Genomic DNA, 19382 nt, shown 5'->3' with positions numbered 1-19382 from the left:
ATGCTAGATAGTCAAATATTATATTCTTTCTTTTTCTAATCTTGGCACTTATCTTTGGTGAAACAGGAGTTTTACTTGCAGAGAACAAGCGAATCAATTGAAGCAACAATAAAATTGCATAATATAACAATAAAATTTGGAGAAGCAAGAAAGTGCATCCAAACATCAAATAAGAAAAAGAAAGTACCAAAAAAGAAGATATATCAGTTATCAATGATGAGATTCCACATGATCCTGTTATTAATAAGACATTACCTAAGAAAACAAGAAAACAAGTTATATGACATGCAAAGAATAAAGTATGTGAAAAAATAACCAATAAATTTCTAAAAGATATTAAGAAAGTGTATTGTCTCTTTGCCAAAAATCATCTTGCTTCATAATCACTTAGCTATAAGTTAGAAAGTGGGTTAGTTTGATTCTGCACAAAAACCACTTACTTTGACAACACCGTTTTCTATTTAAACAATCCTTCAAAGTTTTTTCTCCATTCTACTCCTACTTTTCTCTTCCTTCTAATTTCTATTATTCTTCTTGTTGGTGAAAATGGATAGAGTCAAGATAAACTATTTGTTTTCTTCTTTTATTCTCGTCTTTTTGATCGTAGTTCCAATAGTTGCAGCAGAATGTGAGGGAGAAAACGAAGATCGTAACACAGCTAAATCTTTGAAATATAAAATAATAGCTTTGCTATCGATCTTAATAGGGAGTGGAATTGGAGTTTGTATTCCTCTTCTGGGAAGAGTGATACCCGCTTTAAGTCCCGAGAAGAATATTTTCGTCTTGATTGATAGTAATTCAAGGTTGTGAAAGGGATAGTTGAAGGGATAGAGAAAATGTGTAGATAGTAGAGTGTGAAAGTAGTAGTTGGAGAAGTGTATTTGTAGTTGAGAGTAGTTGTATTGGATGTTGTGTTAGTTGTTCTTGATGTTACAAAATGGTAGGATACATGGGTATTTATAGTCCCATAGATTATTCTAGAATCTCCTAGCTAGAACTAATGCAAATACTTCTAGATTTTTCTACATAGTTGAATGTTCTTGATTTTTCTTTCTATCCTAGGCTTTTCTCCAATACTCTAGAAGTTTCTTTACATTTCAACAACTCTATCTTATATTTTTCTAGATTCTTCTAGAATTTGCATTATACTCTAATACTCCTCCTTGATGCAAATTCGGTAATTCCAAGCATAGCGCGTAGTAGTTCAAATCTTGGTCTTGGTAAGGCCTTTGTGAAGATATCTGCAATTTGATCTTCTGTCGGGCAGTACTCAAGTCGTATCTTCATATTTGTTTCCGCTTCTCTGATGAAGTGGTATTTAATTGCTATGTGTTTTGTTCTACTGTGATGTATTGGGTTCTTCGTCATTGCGATAGCTGATTTATTATCACAGTTGATTGTAGTAGGTCCACTTTGTTTCTCTCCCATATCTTTGAATATCTTTCGAAGCCATATAGCTTGACTTGTTGCTTCAACAGCAGCCACATATTCTGCTTCAGCTGTTGATTGTGCAACAGTTGCTTGTTTCTTTGATGCCCAAGAGAATATTCCTGATCCAAGCGAGAAAGCATAGCCTGAGGTTCTCTTCATGTCATCTATTGATCCTGCCCAATCACTATCGGTGTAGCCAATGATCCTTGAGTTAGTCATGTTTTTGTACCATATTCCAAACTCCTTTGTGCCTTGTAGATATCTTAAAATTCTTTTCCCTACTCCATAATGAATCTGACTTGGCTTTTGCATGAATCTTGATAGAAGACTTGTGGCATACATAATGTCTGGTCTTGTGGCTGTGAGATATAAGAGACTTCCAATCAAACTTCTGTAGCGTGATGCATCTGTTTCTTGTGCTCCATCATCTTTTTGTAGTTTCTCATTTACCACCAATGGAGTAGCGACAGGTTTACAATCATACATCTTGAACTTCTTCAATAGGGCTTCAATATATTTCTTTTGAGAGATAAATATGCCGTCTTCTTGTTGTTTCACCTCTATACCGAGGAAATAGTTCATCAACCCAAGGTCGGTCATCTCAAATGTCTTCATCATGTCTTCTTTAAATTCTTTCATCATCTCCAAATTGTTTCCTGTATAGATAAGATCATCGACATATAAGGAGACAATGAGGTGATACTGACCTTGTGCTTTAATATATAGTGTTGGCTCACTTTTGCTCCTCCTGAATCCTTGATCGATGAAGTATTGATCAATCTTGCTATACCATGCTCGAGGAGCTTGCTTCAAGTCGTATAAGGCTTTTTTTAGTCTTAGTACTTTGCCTTCATTGCCTTTATTGATGAAGCCTTGAGGTTGTTCAACATAAATCTCTTCTTCGAGCACTCCATTTAGGAAGGCTGATTTGACATCTAGTTGATAGATGTTCCATCGTTTTTGTGCTGCTAGGGCTATTAGAGCTCTTATTGTATCTAGTCGTGCGACTGGAGCAAATGTCTCATTGTAGTCGATTCCTGGTTGTTGTGAGTATCCTTTTGCGACCAATCTGGCCTTATGCTTTTGTATAGTTCCATCAGGATTGAGCTTTGTTTTATATACCCATTTCACTCCAATGATGTCTTTTCCTTGAGGACAGTTTACGAGCTCCCAAGTGTTATTCTTCTCAATCATTTTAACCTCTTCTTCCATAGCCTTGACCCATATTTCTTGCTTTGATGCTTCCTCATAGCAGTTAGGCTCAATCATGGCCATATTGCAGGTTTCGTATATGTCTACCAAAGATTTTACTCGTCTTGGAGTGGACTCTAGTGAAGAATCTTCTAATGGAGGTGGAGAAAGCATACCTGAAGCTTCTGCCTCTTCTTGAATTTCTTCTTGATATTGTTGCACTGGAACTAAAGTGGTGCTTTTAACAACTTTTTCTTCTTCCCAATTCCAAGAAGCATTTTCATCAATTTCAACATCTCGACTAATGACGAGCTTTTTTGTTTGTAGGTTGTAAACTCGATAGCCTTTTGATTGTGTGCTATATCCCAAGAATATTCCTCGTATAGTCTTGTCTTCAAGCTTGTGCCTCCTTTGATCAGGAACATGTATGTAGCAGATAGATCCAAATACTCGTAGGTGTTTGGCTGATGGCTTTCTTCCACTCCAAGCTTCAATAGGAGTCTTGTCTTTGACTGCCTTAGTTGGACATCTGTTTAAAATGTAAACTGCAGTGTAGACTGCTTCAGCCCAAAAAGTGTTAGGTGTGAGATCCAGGAAATTCATAAAAATTAATAATTAATAAAGTATAAGAAATGAGGGGTTGAGACTACCATAAGAGAGTTCTTTGATAAATCCTAAACAAGAAACAATGTTAACCTAAGTGGTTTAGAGCACTTGATTATGTTGAGGGGACTTGGGTTCAAGTCCTGAGTATGTCAGTAGTAGATTTATTTAATTCTGTTTTATTTTGCAATTATATCGTGAACGTGAAAACATGATTTAGGTTCATACGAATGTGTGAATTAACAGGAATCATGTGATAGTTTGTTGGTGTGCATGTGTTTGATGGGTAGGAAGGATATGGGTTCGAATCTCGGTTAGAATGAATATTACCCTTATGTTTTACTATTTTGCCAGGTGGTTAAATGATCTAGAAACTGTAGAAATTCTCTGGAAATCAAAAAGGTAGCAGTTTAGGTGTAGTAATGGCTATTAAACTTTAAATTTAAATTAATTTCGTTTTTATAATTTTTTTATTTATTTTGGGCATAATTGGTGAGAGGGGGAGGAGTGAGTGAGAAAACAAAGAGTCATATTGTGTGGCTAGGGAGTTCTGAGGAATTGCAATCCAGAGAGGGAATTAGAGTGGAAGCAAGGAGGGGAGCTTTGGGAAACAAGGAAGAATTCATTTGGAATTTGTTGAAGCTAAAACACCAGGTAAGGGGAGTTGTACTTTCATGCTTATCTTTGTTGGTTGTCTTCTCTTTGGTGTGTATTTTTGTGTTCCTTGTGGTTGGTGGTTTGTTGAACCTATGACCAAGTTGGATGGCAAAATTGTGATGTGGACACATGATTTCTGTGGCATGAACCTTGTTTCTGAACTTTTATTTTCTTTCCTTTCTGTGAGTATTACGATGAATTGGTTTGATGTGTGATTCAAACGTTGTGATGGGAGGATTATAAAACGATATTACTTTTCGTTTCTATGTTAGATGGTAAAAATAAATATTTGATCTTTATCGTGATTGTTGCCTTGATTAAAAATATACCATGCACTGGTGTTTTTGACAGTGGTTAATATTATACATACGACATGCCATCTTTGTTCTTTTGTTTTTCTTAATTTTATTTTCTGTGGTGGTAATAGCAGGGTGTTGGATGCAAGGGATTTATAGTTGAGTTTTTCATTGGCAATCTTTTAGGTGAACCATTATAATAATAGTGTTATATATATTATATATAAACTAGTCTCTACGTGTGGGTTGTCATACAAGTATGCAAAGCAGTTTTCCTTTTTTTTATAGAGAAAGTTTGGATGCAGTGAGGTTATGATGATCGATGATTATAAAAAGTAAAAGAGGCTTCCTTTTTGGTTTTGCACTTACGTATTTAGTATGAATTATAGGGAGATTTCGATTGATAGCATGATAATATATTACACATAGAAATATGTCTACATGGAAGGAATTAAAGTAATAAAATATTAGTATATTAAATTAGTTACTGTGGGGTATTATTATATTGTAACATACATAGATTATTACCTAGCTTTATATGGATATTATTTATATCTTGATTGATGATATTCTGTTTTGGTTTTTAGGTAATATTTATGATCTAAAGTTTTAATGTTCAAAGATTGTTAGTTATATTTTATAGGAATGAGTTGGATATAAAAGTTACTTGGGTTGAAAATTGGCAGAGTATCTTTCATTTTATTTTAACTGAAATGTTTAACGTTTTTAGATAATTGTTCGGTTTGTGGTTTTCTTTCTTTTTCTTGTTAATGAGGGGTTCGTTTTGTAAGAATTGTGAATTTGAGATAAAGAGGAAGGGTTCTGTGATTGGAGTGAGAGGCTTGGTGTCGTGTTAAATTCCTTATTATGGTTGGCATTTAATAAATTTCTATTTATACTTTATAAGTTTGGCAACTTCAGGGAAAGCTTTAAGTAGTGGAAATGTTTTCTTTGCATTATATGTTAAACTTCCAAGTTGGAATAGATACAGGGAATTAACTATATTCTTGATAATTAAAATACTTAACATATTTTAATGTGGCTTAGTTTCGTAATCTATCCTTCTCTTTATTTACTCGGCAGTAGAATAATCATAAATTTTGGAATTTTGGAACTTGTGGCGCCGACGGCATGTTAAGACCGTTAGGCAGTGTATAGTACAATTTCGCCTGGTGGCGCTTAGGCAGCGCCAGGTAATAGTGCAGGGGCAAGGGTCCATTGCAGATGGATTTGCATGGATGGGTTGATAGCTTGGTCAGGGACATGCTGGATTAGTTACGAGCGGGGAGGTTCGTAACAGAGATTTGAGATGCGTGATTGATGCGGGCGGGGAGGTCCGTATCTGTTGTACTCTTGTGTGGGGATACGAGCGGGGAGATTCGTATGTTCCGTGCTCACACTTGAGGCTGCTATGAGCGGGGAGGTTCATAGTAGGTGTTCACGCATGTTGGACTACGAGCGGGCAGGTTCGTAGAGTTGGACTACGGGCGGGGAGGTCCGTAGAGTTGGACCACGAGCGGGTAGGTTCGTGGGAGCATGATAATCCCTAAGGACCAAGGTTGTGAATGGATCTTTCTTATATAGATTATGAGATTGGGGTATAATGTTATAGAAAGGTCAATAATCTAAAATTGATTAAGTTGGACTGGGTGAGGGTCAATTCTTATTATTTTATTGTTTGTATTATTTTTCTTTTCAGCTCACCCTTGCTTGTTTGTGTGTTTGTGTTTGGCGATGATCACGTGACTTGTTACGTGGGAGCAGACGTGAATTCAGGTGATCATGCTGATGCTTAGCAACAGAGCGGGGCTACCGATGGGGGATTTTCTTTATGTTATGTTTTCCTACCTTTTGTAATAGACATTATGATGTTTTATCCATTATGAAATTGTAATAAAGATGAGACAGTACGAATGGATTATAGCGAGACAAGTTTGAAATTTCCTGCGCTTGGGAATTTATTGTAATGTCTGATTTTCTTAAAGTATATTTTGTGAAAAATCAGTTTTATCTAGTAATATCCATATGGGGTGTTACATTAGGCATACCTTTCTCTTTTAGCATTGATCTTGCCATCTCCATGACTGTGCGATTTTTTCTTTCTGATACACCGTTTTGTTGTGGAGTATATGCGACTGTGAGTTGTCTCTCTATGCCTTCATCTTCGCAGAATTTGTCAAACTCGCGAGATGTATACTCCTTTCCACGATCACTTCGAAGTACTTTTATTTGTTTTCCACTTTGCTTCTCAACAAGGGCCTTGAATTTCTTGAATATTCCAAAGACTTCTGACTTTGCCTTTAAGAAATAAACCCATGTCATTCTAGAGAAGTCATCAATGAAGAGGATGAAGTACCTGTTGTTGTGATGTGAAGGCGTCCTCATTGGTCCACAAACATCAGTATGGATCAACTCTAGTAAGTCTTTAGCTCTCCATGCTTTGTCGGTCGAGAATGGTAATCGATGTTGTTTACCAAGGAGACATCCTTCGCATGATTCATTATTCTCTTTTAAGCATGGAAGATCTCTCATCATGTTTTTCTTATATAGAAGCTTTAAGGCATATGTGTTGAAGTGGCCAAATCTCCTATGCCAAAGCCACGAGTCATCAACTTCTGCCTTCATGGCAATATTAGTTCCAGGTTTGAAGCTTATGGGAAAGCTTCTATTTCTCTTCTCCATTTTTACTTGGCCAATTTCTGTCTTTCTACTGTCATAAATTTTGCATGTATCTTTCTCAAAGTGGAGAGAATATCCATTCTCCATCATTTGACCAATACTTAAAAGATTTTCTTTAAGATTGGGAACCAATAAAACATCCTTGATGAATTTCGTACCTTTCTTTGTCTCCACCATGACAGTTCCTTTGCCTTGAGACTCCACTATGGTACCGTTTCCTAGTCGAACTTTGACATTGACAGATTTATCAATGTCTTTGAAGATGCTTTGATCTTTGGCCATGTGATTGCTGCATCCACTATCCAAGTACCAACTTTCTCCTCCGTTAGGAGATTCTTGATTGGCAAAAAATAAGCGTTGCTCCTGATTATGTTCTTCAGCAAAGTTTGCTTGATGCTTATTTTTATTACGACAATACTTCTCTACGTGGCCAAATTTCTTGCAGTATTGACATTGAGGTTTTCCATGATGCCAACAATCTTTTTCCATGTGACTTGTCTTTTTACATATGCCACATGGGGGATATTTTCCTTGACGAGTCACAGGGAAGCTTCTAGAATTTTCTTTATTTCTAGAAATTTCTCCTCTACTTTTATTTCCTTCATATTCTTTATTCTGAGACCGTAATTTTAGTTTTGATTGAAAGGCATTTTCGACTGAGTCTTCTTCATGCCTTTTCAATCTTTGTTCATAAGCTTCAAGAGAGCCCATTAGTTGTGTTACTGACAATGTGGCCAAATCTTTTGTTTGTTCAATCGCAGTTGCGATTGCATCATATTTTTGGGGAATAGAAATTAAAATTTTCTCAACGATTTTTTTGTCAAGAATAGTTTCCCCATAGGCTCTCATCTGACTAACTATTTCCTTTATTCTAGAATAATAGTCTTTAATGGTCTCAGATTCTTTCATTCTTATTAATTCAAACTCTCGTCTTAGAGAATGAAGTTTAACATTGCGTACCTCATCACTTCCTTGAAACTCTTCTTGTATTGTGTTCCAAGCTTGCTTTGCGTTTGTGGCACCTATTATTCTCGGAAAGATTGTGTCATCAACTGCTTGTTGAAGAGCAAATAAAGCCCTTGAATCCTTCTGTTTGTTTTCCTTCAACTCCTTCTTCTAAGCTGCAGTAAGAGCGGAAGTGTCTTCTGGAATGGTGAATCCCTCTTCTATAATGTCCCATAAATCTTGGGAGCGAAAGAATGTCTTCATTTTGACACTCCAAAAATCATAATTTTCTCCTGTGAAAATAGGTACTGGAATTGATGATGTTTGATTGGTAGTGGCCATAGGTTGAGAAAATATTTTGGAAGTAGTATAGAATGAAGTTCTAATTTTTTTGAAGTAGTTGAAAAGTTTATCTACGCCCAGTAGATGACCGAACGTAGCTCTGGTACCACTGATAGTAATTCAAGGTTGTGAAAGGGATAGTTGAAGGGATAGAGAAAATGTGTAGATAGTAGAGTGTGAAAGTAGTAGTTGGAGAAGTGTATTTGTAGTTGAGAGTAGTTGTATTGGATGTTGTGTTAGTTGTTCTTGATGTTACAAAATGGTAGGATACATGGGTATTTATAGTCCCATAGATTATTCTAGAATCTCCTAGCTAGAACTAATGCAAATACTTCTAGATTTTTCTACATAGTTGAATGTTCTTGATTTTTCTTTCTATCCTAGGCTTTTCTCCAATACTCTAGAAGTTTCTTTACATTTCAACAACTCTATCTTATATTTTTCTAGATTCTTCTAGAATTTGCATTATACTCTAATATTGATAAAGGCTCTCGCAGCGGGTGTAATTCTGGCAACCGGCTTCATCCATGTCTTACCTGATGCATTTGAGAATCTGGCATCCCCGTGCTTGAAGGAGCATCCCTGGGGAGATTTTCCCTTCACGGGCTTTGTGGCAATGTGCACTGCCATGGGGACTCTCATGCTGGATACATATGCCACTGCTTATTTTCAGAAACACCATTCCAATGTACAGATTGAGAGTGGGGATGTGGAGAGAGAGACAGGGTACGAGGGGCATGTGGAACTTCACATGCATGCAACACAGGGCCATGGTCATGGCCCTGTTCACTCCCACGATCAATCCTCCCAGCTTCTTCGCCATCGAGTCATATCACAGGTATTCATTAAGACTCTAAGTCAATGAAAAAAAATAAATAAATATATAAGGTTAAGGGACAAACTAATATTTTTTCTTCAAAAATCAGGGTTTCATTCTCGGTTTCTTTATTTGACAACGGGGGTTTTGAATCTGTTACACAGGTGTTGGAGTTGGGGATAATTGTTCACTCTGTTATTATTGGAATTTCCTTGGGAGCTTCAGAGAGTCCTAACACGATAAGACCACTGGTAGCTGCGCTGACTTTTCATCAATTCTTTGAAGGCATGGGACTTGGAAGCTGCATATCTCAGGTATCCAAATGAATTTGGTTGATTGATTTAATCTGAACAAAAAGAATATGTGAATGAGGATCCAAAATGCTTATATGTGAGTGAGGATCCAAGATGCTTTGTGTGAAATGATTTGTGACTGGGACCATGTGTGTTGTTGTGTTGGTATGGAACAAATAACCCAGGATTTTTGAACCTGTTTCTTTTTATCTAATACTATTTTTTTTTATCAAATACTATCTAATGCCTGCTGTCTAACCCACTTTTTTAATTAGATTAATTAATGGCTTGATCCATCATTTACAAGTACAATATATGTGGGACCGTATATGACTTTTCAACTTTTACCTAGTAACTTTTTCTTTTCTTAATTATCTAATTTGACTATGAAGCGCATGAAAGATATTTCCTAGGTAAAAAAAATTGTTGAGATGTATGACTTTGATGAACTATATTATTAATCACCACACAATTTTTGTGTGATGTTAGTCATTATACATGACAGCTAATGGTTTGGTAGATGGTATCCATAAGCTTATAAAGCTTATGTGGTAGAAATTCATATATTTATATATATAGATAGATAGAGAGACTGTTTGTATCGTTTAAAATATCAGATTTCATGAATAACCATGGCTGAATTTTCCACGTAAAAAGAAGGAAGCATGGGAAAAGCGGAAATGGTGAGGGAAAGCAAAAGAGTGCAGAAACGAATAGAAAAGAACTGCGATGGATAGTAGAAGTGTTTATTATATAGTGTTAGAAAGAGAGGAGTATCTTCCTTTTATACAAAGAGAGAGAGAAGAAAGTTTAGGTTAACGTACTAACGAAAAAACAGAAAACGGTTTACAGTGGTTACGTAATTACACAGATAAAGATAGCCATGCCATTAGATCTTAAGACCGCCCCGCAAGCTGGCAGTAGATGTTCTGCGTGCCAAGCTTGGAACTGAGTTGGGAGAAAAGACCAGGAGGTAAAGCTTTTAAAAGGATGTCAGCAAGTTGGTGGTTCATTTTCATTGGAAGAAGTTTGATCAATCCCTGTTGTATTTTCTCCCTGATGGTGTGACAGTCGATCTCTATATGCTTCGTTCGTTCATGGAAGACGGGGTTATTAGCGATTTTTATGGCAGATGTGTTGTCACAATAGATAATAGCGGGTTGCGTGGTGCAGAGATGTAAGTCATGCATGAGATGATATAACCATTGCACCTCACAGGCCGTGTGAGCCATGTAAGGCCCATTCAGATTAATTCTTTTCTGCTTGCCCTAAATTAAAGGGGCTGCCCTTGTAAGTGGGCCTAAGGGTTGGCCCAGTATATAAATTCTTACTACGTTGCCCTAAGTCCCACTTTCCACTCTTTTCACAGAATCTTGAGTTGCAGCCGTCAACCCCTCTGCTAGGGTTCTGCCTCCGCTGTTACGTTGAGCCAGGAAGTTCCGTTACTCCATGTAAGTGACCTTCGAGTTCATGCTAGTTCCCTTTTTGTAACCTTTTCGTAATCTGTTGTAAGAGTCTTGGTTAACCCCATATGTCTGGTTCTGTTCCACTCTTACCTCAGCCCTGTAGTTCATCCTTAGAGCTGTCGTGCTCGTGGTCGCGCAGTCGGGGTCTTCGCTAAGCTTTTTCCAGGTACGGGGAAGTCAGAGTCTGAGTCCTGATTATTTTATGGCTGGATTAGAGTTTGTTAGACGTTGTATACACTGTATGTTTGTGTTGAATGTGTGAACTGCCATGTACTGTCTTTTGGGTGCGAACAGGTGACTGTTACAGGAGAACAGTGGCGAGACCTGTTAATCTCGCCTAAGCGAGCCAGTCTCGCCTAGGCGAGACGAAGAGGGAGCTCGCCTAGGACTTTTGCGCGAAAGGTCGCCCAGGCGACCAACTCAACCTTTTGAGGGAGCGAGCATCTCGCCCAGGCGAGAGGGGTCTCGCCTAAGCGAGATCCCGCATGTGCTCCTGCTTCCTTTTTCGAGCCCTCGCCTAGGCGAAGGGGGCTCGCCTGGGCGAGAACGTCTCGCCTGAGCGAGACCCTTCAGCCTGAGCGAGGTGCTGGGCGAGGCAGCGCAAGGTGTGATTATTTTCTTGGCTTTGTATGGAAAATGCTTGCTTGATTTTAAGTATTGTGATGAAAGTTGAGATGAATGAGTATGAATGAGTGGTGCAAGTCATAAATTGTGAATATTGAGTTGTTATGAGTTTAGCATGCGATTTTAATGACATGGTTGGTATCAAAGAGGCATGATAATGAGATGAGATGGAAATCCTTTATGCATGGATGGTTTATAATGAATTCAAATGGGTTGGGCCTGAAACATGAAAGGCATTGGCTTTAAAGGTCGGTATGATTAATGTATATCTATGCATGGTGAATGTTCTTTGGCTGTGTGAATATGGTTTATCTGTGTCAGTGAATAATTCCTTGGAGTCTCTAGGTGAGACTTTCAGGGTCGCGCTTCAGTGGTCGGAACGTAATTCCATGGCCCCTGTTAGTGGGTGTCCATGGTGGTGCCCCATCTGTATAACTAGGTAAGGATTCAAGTTAAGGTTACATCCTGACACTCTAAGGAGTCAGTTAGTCTCACTTAGAGCGGACTGACTCCTGTGGTGAGAGTAGCAAGAGGCCCGAAATTCATTAAGGGCTAACCTTGTGGTGAGAGAAAATTGATTCATTGTAACACTTGTAACACATAGCTTGGGGGTGAGCAGCTCGGGGGTGAGCAGAGGTATCCACCACAAGTGCAAGCATCCGCTAAATCCGACCAGGTTATACGTATTCGGATGAGTCGAGTCGCGTCGTAGCGTATCGATTGAAAGTCATAACTTGCTTGGTTGTTGTATGGGTATTGAATGGTGAATACATATTTAACTGTATGATGAGAATGTTGTTGGCTCTAGCTTACCCTGTTTGTTGTATGATTGTCTTATATGTGGCTATTCTTTCTTGCGATGATCATCAATTTAATTGATGTGAGCATATGGGCGAGGTTCCCGCGGTCAACAAGGAAATAGCGATTCCGCTGCTTAGCCATCGGGGCTGAATTTTATATTTCTTTCCTTCATGATTTTTCGTTAGGGCTATGACCCATGTATTGTTTTACGCCTTGCTACCCTTTTCTCTTTGGTCAGACTTTTATTTGGTTTTCCTTTGGCATCGTGGTGTGCCCGGTTTGTAGGGGTTGTGTTAGGGACCCCAAGACTACGCTACATTGTTATCTCTGTGTGACGTTTCCTTTAATTTCGTGCTTTAAATTAAATGGGGCGTTACAAGCCAAGGCTCGATATTCGGCTTCAGCAGAACTTCTGGAGATGGTGGTTTGCTTCTTTGATTTCCAAGTGATGATGATGTTTCCAAGGTATACTAGATATCCAGTCATGGATATACGAGAGTCAGTGCATCCAGCCCAATCTGAGTCGCTATAGGCTTTGAGATGAACATCACTTTTTGCATCCATGAATATTCCTTGCCCAACGGTGCCTTTTAGGTAACGAAGAACCCTGTATGCGGCTTGATGATGATCCTTGGTGGGTGCACTTACGTATTGGCTAAGTTGATTGACAGCATAAGTGATATCTGGCCTTGTGTTTGTTAGGTAGATTAGTTTTCCGATAAGCCTTCGATATGCACTTGGATCTGTCACAGGCTCGCCATCTGCATGTAGCTTAGTGGAAAAATTCATGGGAGTGCTAACAGGGGAGGAATTTAACATACCAGTTTCACACAGTAGATCCATAGTGTATTTTCTCTGTGATAAGTTGATACCAAGATGGCTTCGAGCAATTTCAAACCCTAGAAAGTAGGTTAGATTGCCCAGATTTTTAAGTTTGAATTTTTTATCAAGTAGTGAGGTGATAAGTTGGATTTCATCTAGGTCATTTCCAGTTACAATAATATCATCAACATAGACAAGAATAATGACGATTTTACCTTGGATATCTCGAATGAATAAGGAGTGGTCAGCGAATGACTGTGTGAACTTGTTGGTGAGAAGAAAATTGGAAAGTTTAGCATACCACTACCTACTAGCCTGTCGCAGTACATATAAGGATTTATGTAGAAGACATACCTGTTTTGAATTCTGATGCATCAGGCCAGGAGGAAGGTCCATATATATGGTCTCATCCAGCTCTCCATGAAGGAATGCGTTATTGACGTCTAGTTGGGTCAATTTCCAATTCTTGATGGCAGCTAAATCAATGATAAAGCGTACTGTAGTTAATTTTGCAACAGGTGCAAATGTGTCGTGGAAATCCATGCCCTCCAATTGAGTAAATCCTTTTGCTACTAAACGGGCTTTGTGCCTCTCGACAGACCCATCAGCTCTGTGTTTAATTTTAAAGACCCACTTGCATCCTATAGTTTTGCATCCAGAAGGAAGATTAGTGATGGTCCAAGTTTGATTTTGTTCGAGTGCCGATAGCTCAGTGTCCATAGCCTTCTTCCAATCGGGATTTTGAGCAACCTCCTCAAAAGATTTCGGTTCTCTATTGCTATCAATGTTGAGAATGACCTGCTGAAAATGAGTGGACAGTCTAGACAAAGAAATATATGATTGAATAGGGTATTTTGTGTTCTTGACACAAGCTAAATCAATTTGATAGTCTTTCAAGTATGCGGGCAAACTCCTAATCCTGTTAGACTTGCGTGTATCAGTAGTGGAAGAAGTGCAGTTTTGATCAGCAGAAATCAGATTATCAATATTAGTGGTATTACCACTATTATCATCATTATGCAGCTCATAATCAAAAACAGGATTATAAGATTGACTGATAGGCAAACAAACATCATCTTTGGCAACATTATTATCAATGTTATAACAGCTAGGGAAGATATCTTCATGAAATAGCACGTTACGAGAAGTCTTAATGTCATGGCTTTTTAGATCATAAGCAATGTAACCTTTGGTGTGAGGAGGAAAACCAAGAAAAATAGCAGGTCTAGCACGTGGTTCAAATTTAGATCGTTTAGCTGACAAAGTTTGCACATAACAGAGGCATCCAAACACTTTAAGATCATGATAGTTATAAGGATTTTTGTATAGTTTTTCATGAGGAGTTTGATTATTAAGATAAGGAGTTGGAGTAACATTGATTAGAAAAGCAGCATGTAAAAGGGCATAAGACCAAAAACATGTGGAAATTTTGGATTGAAAAATTAAGGCCCGGGCAACATTTAGAAGATGTTGATGTTTTCTTTCAGCTATCCCATTTTGCTCGGGAGTTTCCACACATGTGGTTTGATGAATAATGCCCTTAGAATCAAAGAAACTATTCATTTTAAATTCATTACCATTGTCACTTCTAATGATTTGCACCTTAGTCCCAAACTGATTTTCAACAAGATTAATGAAATTGACTAGATGAGTTGTTGTTTCAGATTTGTTTTGCATAAGATACACCCATGAAAATCTACTAAAATCATCTATGACAGTAAGAAAGTATCGATGCCCATGAAGAGAAGGAGTGGGGGAAGGACCCCATATATCAACGTGTATTAGACTAAAGCACCTGTCAGTGCGAGACTCATTGTTGGAAAAAGAAAGCTTCTTTTATTTTGCCATGTGAAAAATATCACAAGGTTCATTTACAGAGTATATGTAATCAAATTTGCTATGTAAAACATGAAGTCTTTTATCAGACGGGTGACCTAATCTTTTATGCCAAATATTGCTATTAATGGAGTTGACAGACCTCGTAGGATTGGAAAGCACGTACAAGCCTTCTTGATACTCAATTGAACCAATCATCCTTTTGTTCAGATCCTGAATAAAAAAACCATTGTCAGTAAAAGCAATGTGTACCTGCGAATCTTTGATCAATTTGGATATTGATATTAAATTGTAATTGAATTCAGGTATGAACAAGACATCATGTAAGATAATACCATTGTTTAGTTTAATATTTCCTTTATGAGTAGCTTTTACGTTAATGCCATTAGGTAGATTAACTTGGATATCATTGATCTTATTAAAAGAGTCAAAATTATCCAGACTTATGGTAACATGGTCCGTAGCCCCTGAGTCCACAATCCATCTTTCTTTGTTATGTATCATATTAATGCATGAAATGATGTTACCTTAGTCAATATTATTCGTAGATATGCTGCTGATGTGACTTGACTTTGGTGCTGTGGTAGCGGACTCTCCTACAAGTTTGATTAGTGCCATCAAAGCCTGATATTATTGCTTTGTGAATATGATTTCTTGCTCATCTTCATCATTCTCGGTGTCATCAGCCTTGATGTTGGCACTGAAAGGCTTGTGGCCAGGAGGGAACCCATGCTTCTTATAGCACGTATCGATAGTGTGGCCAGTTTTTCTGCAATGTGAACAGACCCGCTTGCCTCCTTTGTTGCTTGGAAACCCATTCTTTTTATCACATATAGACTCAGTGTGACCATTTTTACCACAAAAAGTGCATGACAAACGTGAGTTATTAGCAGCAGCAATGATCTTGACTTTTGAGTTGAAAGCATTGTTTGATAACTGTCTTTCTTGCTGTGAAACATAGGAAAATATTTTCGTAATGGGAGGCAAGGGCTCCATCAATAACACGTGTGACTTTACATTGCTAAATTGGTCATTTAAACCTCTCAAAAATTGCATGGCACGGTCCTCGAGTTTTCTTTGTGCAATAAGTTCAGAGACTTTCTTGCAACTGCACATAGGGTCTGGTCGAAAACTCTCAAGTTCGTCCCAATTATCCTTAGTTTGGTGAAATACTCACTCACCGTTTGGTCTCCTTGCTTCAACTGCGTAGCATCAGATTGAAGGTCTGAGATTCTCAAGAGGTCTCCTTGAAAGAAGCGGCTTTTCAGGTCACTCCATATATCTTCTGCATTTTCCATCCATAGGATGCTCTGTCGTATTTGTGGTGAAACCGAGTGCACCAGCCAAGATACCACCATATTATTGCACCTCATCCAGGCATCACGCAGGGGGCTATCACTGTCGGGTTCAGTGGCGGCTCCATTCACAAACTGTAACTTGTTCTTTGCACTGAGAGTCGTGAGCACCGATCTGCTCCATGAATGGTAATTATTTGAATCTAAAACAGGAGAAACAAGAGCAATGGTTGGGTTCTCTCCAGGGTGCAGGTAGAGATAGCTATCATTTGAAATCTTTTCTGATTTTTCTTCCTTGCCCATGATATGAAAAAGAAAAAGAAAGAACTATAAAGAAAATAGGTGAGAAAAGTATCTGTAATGTAAAGAAAAGCCAAGAAAAGTTTAGGAGATTTATCAGAGTATTCCAGGCGCGCAACAGAGCTCTTCATACGAAGAACTCTGATACCATATCAGATTTCATGAATAACCATGACTGAATTTTCCACGTAAAAAGAAGGAAGCATGGGAAAAGCGGAAATGGTGAGGGAAAGCAAAAGAGTGCAGAAACGAATAGAAAAGAACTACGATGGATAGCAGAAGTGTTTATTATATTGTGTTAGAAAGAGAGGAGTCTCTTCCTTTTATACAAAGAGAGAGAAAAGAAAGTTTAGGTTAACGTACTAACGAAAAAAAAGAAAACGGTTTACACAGTGGTTACGTAGTTACACAGATAAAGATAGTCATGCCATTAGATCTTAAGATAAAAAGTTGGTAAATAATTATAATTTAGCGAAAAAAATATAGTTAATTCTGTGAGTTATGTCTTCTATCTGCAACTTTATGTGTATACTTTATGTGTATTTATGAGAATTTCACTCCTCAAGAATGGAAAGGGATAAAGGATCTAACTTATAAATGAGTTCGATTATTGTAGGCAAACTTCAAGAGAGTATCTGTGACAGTAATGGAATTGTTCTTTGCCTTGACTACTCCGGTGGGAATTGGAATTGTGATAAGTGCCAAAATTCAGTAAAAATTCATAACAAACTCTGGCACTTATGTTTTAAATTTGTGTTCATTTCATATTGATTCTCCCTAAATCTAAGTTTCAATCACATGCTTCCAAGTTTTGATTTAAGGAAATCATTTGATCCTATTTTGTGTGTTTTTCAGGAAAGATTAAAGAGGACTCAAGAAGAATGAAGGAGAAAGCAAGAAACAGAGAAAATAGGGAAGAAATGCTGTCAAGGTCGCTCAAACCAAAGCATTCTCGCCTAAGCTAAAGCCACTGCTGCCATTCTCGCTTAAGTGACGCAGACTCTCGCTTAAGCGAGACTGGAGACCCTCTCTGTAACATCCCGCCAGGATATTACTGATATATAATTAAATAAATGAATTAAGTAAAATCTTGTGTTTAATAATACCTCATTTTCCCAAGACGCGGGAAAATTTAAAACTTTATTAAATGTGCAAATAAAGTATACAACGTTCATTACAAAGCCAAAATCCACAATATTATCAAATCACCCGTCAGGGTTTACATATGTTTCAAAACAAGTGAATAAACACAATAATTTTCCCAAGTCAATCCCCTCTCCGCGACTAGGCTGCACCCGAGCCACCTGCATCACCAACATCTGCTCCCATGTACCGCGTACACGATCATCGCCACACACACACATATAGGGTGAGCTTAGCAGATAAAATCACATATATACAAAGCTATAAACATATATATATATATATATATATATATATATATATATATATATATATATATATATATATATCAACATGCATACATATCACAGCACTTAACTTAACTTTCCATATTGCCCTATATTTTTATTCCCACAATCCGATCCCCAATACGTTTGTTCGTGTTCTACATCGTCTACTGATTACTTCAAGGTGACTTGCTGCCATACCTATCGGCCACAACCGATAGAGCACGTGCGGGAAAACATGCTACGGATCATACACCGCAACGCCAGGTAGAGTTCCCATATACGAACAAAGCCTGTATCGTCCCAAGACTACCAAACTCGTCAGCCAACAACTGAGGAGGGCAATCTATCCGGACCCATCCGTACTGGCCACAACCAGCACACTCACACCGGCAACACTCGCCAACCCGAGCCACAACTCAAGGGTTCCTCGTGTTCATCCGCCATCTCGAGCCACAACTCTAGAGATGCTATTCCGAGCCACAACTCAAGGAATACCACGTGCTTAACCCCTATCCCGAGCCACAACTCAAGGGATACGTTCCGAGCCACAACTCCAGGAACACCAGCAATCTCACCCTTAAAGCATCACTAAACGCACTGTAGATCACGAATTCATAATCAAAACGCAATGTTGCAGCACTATAAATCGCCTGGCGGGGGACACGTACCGCCAGGCGCCAAGCGCCTCAAACTCACAAAGTCTGCAACCACCGCCTGGCAGGACAGTCTACACCGCCAGGCAGACGCTGTTTCAGGAGCCACTGTCCGTGTCGCCGCCGCCTGGCGGAGCCTACCCAACCGCCAGGCGCCATCCAGTCCAGAACCCCACTATGTCCTTGCCCTCGCCTGGCGCTACCCACTCCAACCGCCAGGCGCTGTATCAATACAGTAGCACTCCACTTGAGTTCCCTGTCACGAGCTTTCATGGTTCACTGCTTCTAGCTTCCAATGCTATTCTCACTAACTGACTCATAACAAGTCCCCTAGACTTGACTATTCACCATGCCCTTGCATCAATGGAAGTACCTTACTTGAAACCATTTTCCTAGTCTAGATTCACATACTCTTTTCTTTCCCCTTTTTATAACCTACTTCGATATACAAGTTCATCTCACTATATTTTATACTTATTTCTACTATACCCAGATTACAGTACCACTATCCAACAAGACCTCTCAAGGTCCAATATTGCCCTCACCCAATTATATGACTCATACCAAAACCTCAATTTCAATTATCCCTCGTTACCCTAATATACTCGTCCTCGCATATCCTATCCACCATCTATATCATTCCATTCCATTAACTCCTATCCCTATGACTCCGAACTTCAACCAAATGCACTCGTTTTACACAAGCTCCTACTGACACTCAACACTCGCTCAATCACAACAAGCACTCCCTCTGCACTGTCACCTACGTCGCCTGGCGGCCAGCTTCGCGCCGCCAGGCGGTGCGTCAGTTCTGGAACTTCCCAGATCCCTCCTGCACCCAATGCTCAGCCATTTTTTCCATCTTTAAGAGTACACACAAAACTAATCCCACCACAATCATAACAATTTAATTTATTGA

The 19382-nt window shown here is 38.7% G+C and overlaps 1 protein-coding gene across 1 annotated transcript in view; it reads left to right on the top strand.

Annotated features, from left to right (window-relative positions):
- Positions 1-546: 546 nt before the first annotated feature.
- The window catches only part of LOC146883315 (zinc transporter 1-like), a 29152-nt gene continuing 10316 nt past the window's right edge, over positions 547-19382 (top strand). The window contains exons 1-4 of the mRNA XM_085668387.1: positions 547-780; positions 8602-8982; positions 9126-9275; positions 17015-17096. Coding sequence (XP_085524513.1) covers positions 547-780; positions 8602-8982; positions 9126-9275; positions 17015-17096 — 847 coding nt within the window. The remainder of the gene's footprint in view (positions 781-8601; positions 8983-9125; positions 9276-17014; positions 17097-19382) is intronic.

This window comes from Vigna unguiculata, chromosome 10 (genome assembly GCF_037176805.1).
Source record: "Vigna unguiculata cultivar grain cowpea cultivar isolate G323 ecotype 2 chromosome 10, ASM3717680v1, whole genome shotgun sequence".
Taxonomy (NCBI): Eukaryota; Viridiplantae; Streptophyta; class Magnoliopsida; order Fabales; family Fabaceae; genus Vigna; species Vigna unguiculata.
Note: the sequence above shows the minus strand (reverse complement) of the source record. Positions and strands in the feature narration are given on the sequence as shown.